Source organism: Myotis myotis, unplaced genomic scaffold, assembly GCF_014108235.1.
Source record: "Myotis myotis isolate mMyoMyo1 unplaced genomic scaffold, mMyoMyo1.p scaffold_m19_p_10, whole genome shotgun sequence".
NCBI lineage: Eukaryota > Metazoa > Chordata > Mammalia > Chiroptera > Vespertilionidae > Myotis > Myotis myotis.
Window position 1 is genome coordinate 80124997 of NW_023416314.1, and position 5784 is coordinate 80130780.

The 5784-nt window shown below is 47.7% G+C and overlaps 1 protein-coding gene across 2 annotated transcripts in view; it reads left to right on the forward strand.

The window, feature by feature from the left end:
* The window catches only part of ATL3 (atlastin GTPase 3), a 36386-nt gene that overhangs the window by 15911 nt on the left and 14691 nt on the right, over nt 1-5784 (forward strand). For both annotated transcript variants that reach the window (XM_036326866.1, XM_036326867.1), the window contains exon 6: nt 5073-5129. In XM_036326866.1, coding sequence (XP_036182759.1) covers nt 5073-5129 — 57 coding nt within the window. The remainder of the gene's footprint in view (nt 1-5072; nt 5130-5784) is intronic.

Consider the following 5784-nt stretch of genomic DNA (forward strand, 5'->3'; position numbering starts at 1 on the left):
TTTACAGAGAAATGGCACCGTGGACCTGGCGCTGACAGAGCAACACTTGGCTTCTCTCAAGCGGGACACAGGCCCCACAACCACCCCGGAGCCATAGCCCACCAAATCACAGCCAACACTGCCGAGACCCCGTGGCGCAAAATGTGGCCCCCAGCCCAGCCCAGCCTGAAACAGTCACTGTGGGCGCCGGGTAATGACGTCAAGTAGCAATGCCTGGCTTCCTCTCCCTAGCGACTAGCCTCCTTGGAGTTTCTTCAGCCCAGGAACACGGCTTGCTTTATAGCCAGGTGTAAACATTTTACACTTTAACCACATGTCTGTGACGCATTTTCACATGCCTCATCTCATTTGATCCTCATAGAAGTCCTAGAGTAGGTAGATAGGAGACTTGGTAGAATCCTGTTTTCTTTTCATTAGCCAGAAAGCAGAGATTTAGAAAGTTTAGAAACTTTACCTGACTGAGAAGAAGTAAGAAATGGTGGACCTTAAAAATAACTTCAGGTTTTCTCACTGTGCAGAATATAGTCAAACACTGCTGCAGTTACATATTTCACCCTTTGTTCTCCCGTGTGATCTACAATAATAATCTGCTTTGTGTTGATATTTACTGCTGTGTTGCTGACAGTTATCTGAAAGAGAAGTTGGGGTACTTCACTGGACTGCAAAAAGTTTAGCTAAATCAGAAAACAGGTCTAATTAAGCAAGTTTGTTCTATATCTATAAAAGGCTAAGTTGACTCGCACATGCACAGTACATATAAAGCTCTCGCTGTTGCCAGTTGCATGCGTGTGTTTCCATCTGTCATTGTCGATCGTGAAATTGGTTGACACTTCTATTATAGAGAAAGGTCAAATAGTGATATTAACACATTTCGGACCAGTAGTTTTATTGCTAGCTTTCCCCAGTGGCCAGATAAGTTTCTGTGAATGAGTACAAAAAACGTTTTTCCATAAATGTTAAAGGCACGCTTTAAAATTAAATACCCATTGCATTTTGAAGTTATTTATTTATTTATTTATTTATTTATTTTTTAAAATATATTTTATTGATTTTTTACAGAGAGGAAGGGAGAGGGATAGAGAGTTAGAAACATCGATGGGAGAGAAACATCGATCAGCTGCCTCCTGCACATCCCCCACTGGGGACGTGCCCTCAACCCAGGTACATGCCCCCGACTGGAATCGAACCCGGGACCTCCCAGTCCGCAGGCCGACGCTCTATCCACTGAGCCAAACCGGCTTCGGCTTGAAGTTATTTATTACATGTTCTTACAAGCTGATATGTTTTTAAAGTATTCTCATGATTGGCCACATGCCTTAGAACAGAAACCACGAGAATTCTCGTGATCCATCTGCAATGTGTTAAAATATTTCTTCTAATTAATTTCCTTTCAATGTGCACAGATACGTACACCGGGCCACTAGTTTCCAGTAAGGTAGGGTACTTCTCATTCAGCTGAGTTTGGAATCAACATCTGTATTCTTTCTGGCTTATCCTCTCCAGAGAGTGTAATCCCAACTTCTGTGGGGCCAGGAAGAGCATGGGGAAGGGAGCAGGATCTGGGAGTGTTAGGTGCTTTCTCCAAAGACTTTCAACCATTTCTTTAGTTATCTCTCTCATCTCTTGCTTCTAATTTCTGAGCCTTTCAGTGATTCCACTGAGAGAATCTGCTTATTTCTGGATGGCCCCTGCCTCTTGGTGATGTCTTAGGGCAGAGAAAGCCCAAACCCAAGGCACTTCTTGTTTGTCTGTCTTCCTTCCAGTGTTTTTGACAACTCTTGTCTGTTGTTATATTATTTCTCATCATCTTTGTCCTGTAAATTTATAACTTTTAACTGCTTTTTGCTATACTTTTAGTGAGGCTTCATGAAGAAATAGAGGTAAAATGTATGGGTAAACACTAACTTAAAGAATTTGTTTGTTCTGTCATTTGAATGACATGTATACTGTGGGCCCTGTACTTTTCCTGCTGCTGGAGGTACAATAGTGCGCAAAGCAAGCATTCCTGCTCTTGGGGAGTTTCAGTGCTAGTCGTGAAGACAAACATTGATCAAGATAAGTACTGTACAGGCATAGTATGTCAGATGGTGGGACATGTTAAGGAGAAAACTTAAAAAGAGGCATGGGTAGCCCTAACTGGTTTGGCTCAGTGGATGAGCGTCGTCCTGCAGACTCAAGGGTCCCGGGTTCGATTCCGGTCAAGGGCATGTACCTTGGTTGCGGGCACATCCCCAGTAGGGAGTGTGCAGGAGGCAGCTGATCGATGTTTCTCTCTCAGCGATGTTTCTAGCTCTCTATCCCTCTCCCTTCCTCTCTGTAAAAAAATCAATAAAATATATATATATTTTAAAAAGAGGCATGGGTAGGAACCATTGTGTGGAGAATTGTAATATTTTGGTAGGTGGTGGTGGAAGGCTTCATTGAGGAGGAGCCATTTGAGTAAAGATCTTAAGAAATGAGAGACCCGCCCTGGCTGGTTGCTCAGTAGTGATAACATCAATCTGTACACACAAGGGCTGCTGGTTCGATTTCTGGTCAAGAACATGTACCTGGGTTGCAGGTTTGATCCCTGGCCCTGGTGGGGGAGCATTTGGGAGGCAATCAATGTATCTCTCTCACATTGATTTTTTTTTCTCTCTCTCTCCTCTCTCTTTCCTCCCTCCTTCTCTCTCTCCTTTCCTCTCTCTGAAAATCAGTGGAAAAAATATCCTTGGGTGAGGATTAGCAACAACAAAAAAAATTAAGAAATGCGGGACCTGATTGCACAGCTATTTAGGGGAAGAACATTATAGGTAGGAAGAGAAGCCAGAACAAAGACCCTAAAGCAGCTGTGTGCCCAGCACATTTGAAGAACATCAAGGAGGGCCAGCATGGTGGCATCACATTATAAGACCTGGCCTTTTATACTGAACTAGAGGCCCGGTGCACAAAAATTTGTGCACTGGAGCCGGGGGGGTGTCCCTCAGCCCGGCCTGTGCCCTCTCCAGGTCTGGGACCCCTCGGGAGATAATGACCTGCTGGCTTAGGCCTGCTCCCGGGTGGCAGAGGGCAGGCCCAATCCCTAGGTGCAGCCCCTGGTCGGGCTCAGAGCAGGGCCGATTGGGGAGTTGGGGCGCTGCCCCGTCATGCACAGAGCAGGGCGGATTGGGAGGTTCCGATGCCACCCTCAGTCACGCTCAGGGTAGGGCTGATTGGGGGGTTGGGGCACTGCCCCCTGTCACACTCAAGGCAGGGTCGATGGGGAGGTTGTGGCGCCACCCCCTGTCACGCACAGAGCAGGGCCAATCAGGGGGTTGGGGCTCCGTACCCTGTCACGCACAGAGCAAGGCCCATCAGGGGGTTGGGGAGCTCCCCCCGTCACGCACAGAGCAGGGCCGATCAGGGGGTTGAGGAGCTCTCCCCCGTCACTCACAGAGTAGGGCCGATAGGGGAGTTGGGGCACCGCCCCCTGTCATACACAGAGCAGGGCAGATCAGGGGGTTGGGGCGCTACCCTCTATCACCCACAGAGCAGGGCCCATCAGGGGGTTGGGGCGCCGCCACTGTCGCACTCAGGGCAGGGCCGATGGGGAGGTTATGGCTCTACCCCATCACACACAGAGCAGGGCCCGTGGGGTGGGGGTTGGGGCGCCACCTTCTATCATCCACAGAGCAGGGCCGATCAGGGGTTGGGACACCGCCACTCTCACATTCAGGGCAGGGCCGATGGGGAGGTTATGGCTCTACCCCGTCACACACAGAGCAGGGCCGATCAGGGGGTTGAGGCGCTGCCCCCTGTCACACACAGAGCAGGGCCGATCAGGGGGTTGGGGCGCCGCACCCTGTCACAGAGCTGCAGGGCAATCGGGGGGTTTGGGCACTGCCTCCTGTCACGCTGATCCCGGTGCCGGGAGGCCTCGCGGCTCTGCTGAGCCCGGTGCTGGGAGGCATATTACCCTTTTACTATATAGGATAGAGGCCTGGTGCACAGGTTGGGGCCGGCTGGTTTGCCCTGAAGGGTGTCCTGGATCAGGGTGGGGGTCCCCACTGGGGTGCCTGGCCAGCCGGGGTGAGGGGATGATGGCTGTTTGCAGCTGGTCACACACCCTTCAGGGTGGGGGTCCCCACTGGGGTGCCTGGCCAGCCTGGGTGAGGGGCTGAAGGGTGTTTTCAGGCTGGCGGGTGACAGAAGCTCCCAACTGCTCCTTTTTTTCTTTTTTATTCTGGGCCAGCTTTAGCTCTGGCTCCAGCTCTTAGGCCTCTGCTTCTGAAAGCAGGTATCTGGTTTGTTTCGGTTCTATAATTGAAACTCTGTATCAACTCCAGCTCTGAGATCCCCGCTTGGCTTGCTGAAAGCAGGTTTCTGGGGTTTTGTTTAGCTTCTATATTCGTTACAATGTTTCTTAAACTGCAGGCTCAGAGGCCTGCAAGGCAGGCGGGGAACGTTGGAGTCCTCCGTCACTGAAGCAAGCAAGCCTCATGTTAGTTTCAAGCTGCCTGGCTGCTGGCCGCCATCTTGGCTGGCAGTTAATTTGCATATCTCGCTGATTAGCCAATGGGAAGGGTAGCGGTCGTACGCCAATTACCATGTTTCTCTTTTATTAGATAGGATGTGGTTGATGGTTTTGAGCAGAGGCTGGGTGTGATCTAACTAACCTTATTGATAACAGAGCCATGGTGGCTGTTGTATGGAGAATGGTGATGAGGAGGGGCAGGCAGACCAATTAGGAAGTGATTGCAATATTCCAAGCTACGTGGAATTTGTGAGTGGTTGGATTCTGGGTTTGCTAATGAATTGGGATGTAAGACAGATCCAGGGTTATTTTAAGGTTCATGGCTCCTGTGGGCTTTGAAATTGTAGAACTTTGGTTTCATATAAGTAGGAGTCAGGTCTGTTAAATGAATACTTTGATAAAGAATAGCCACAGAAGGCTCCCTCCCTCCCAGGGTGTCTGTGCCTTTCCCTTTCCCCACTTCATCCCCCACACGCCTGCATCTCCTGAACTCTGAGGGACACCCCCCAAAAAAATTGCCACAGAAATACTTTAATTTTGCCGTACAAGCCATAACTCTTTTTCTTCTTTTTTTTTTAAGCTCTTCACAGAATATGGTCGTCTGGCAATGGATGAAATTTTCCAAAAACCCTTCCAGGTAGAATGTTCACTATAAATGCCATTCAAATCTTTATTTTAGTTTAGAGATCAGCAAATTGCAGCTCACAGGCCAGTTCTGGCCAGCTGCCTATTTTTATGTGACCTATGAGTTAGGAATGGTTTTTACATTTTTGAATGGTTGAAAGAAATCAAAAGAGGAATACTATTCTGTAACATGTAAATTACCTGAAATTTTAATGTCAGTGTCTATAAGGTTTTATTTAGAACACAGTTATACTTATTTGTATTGCTCATGGCTGTCTTGTGCTACAGTGGCCTAAAATATTTACTCTCTGGCCATTTACAGAAAAGGTTTACTGACCTTTGTTTTAGCTAATTATTTCATGAGGACGGGAATGCATAGTAACCTGAGTGAGATTAGAAGAGCATTAAGTATTATTTGTTTTCCTTTCCTTTCTAATGTGGAAAGCAGATCTGATGTATGACTAGCTAGTGGCATACTGTACTCCCCATCCTTGCCTTTGGCACACTTGTTTATAAGGTTTCAGAGACATCACAGAATAGCTCAATCCTTTAGCACGTTTTCTGGTCTCCTTTAAAGAAGCTGGCATTGTGCAAAGGAGTACTTAAATTGTAATTTTGAAAATGCATTTATGCAACATTATAATGTGTGCTGCTCTTTTCCTAAATAG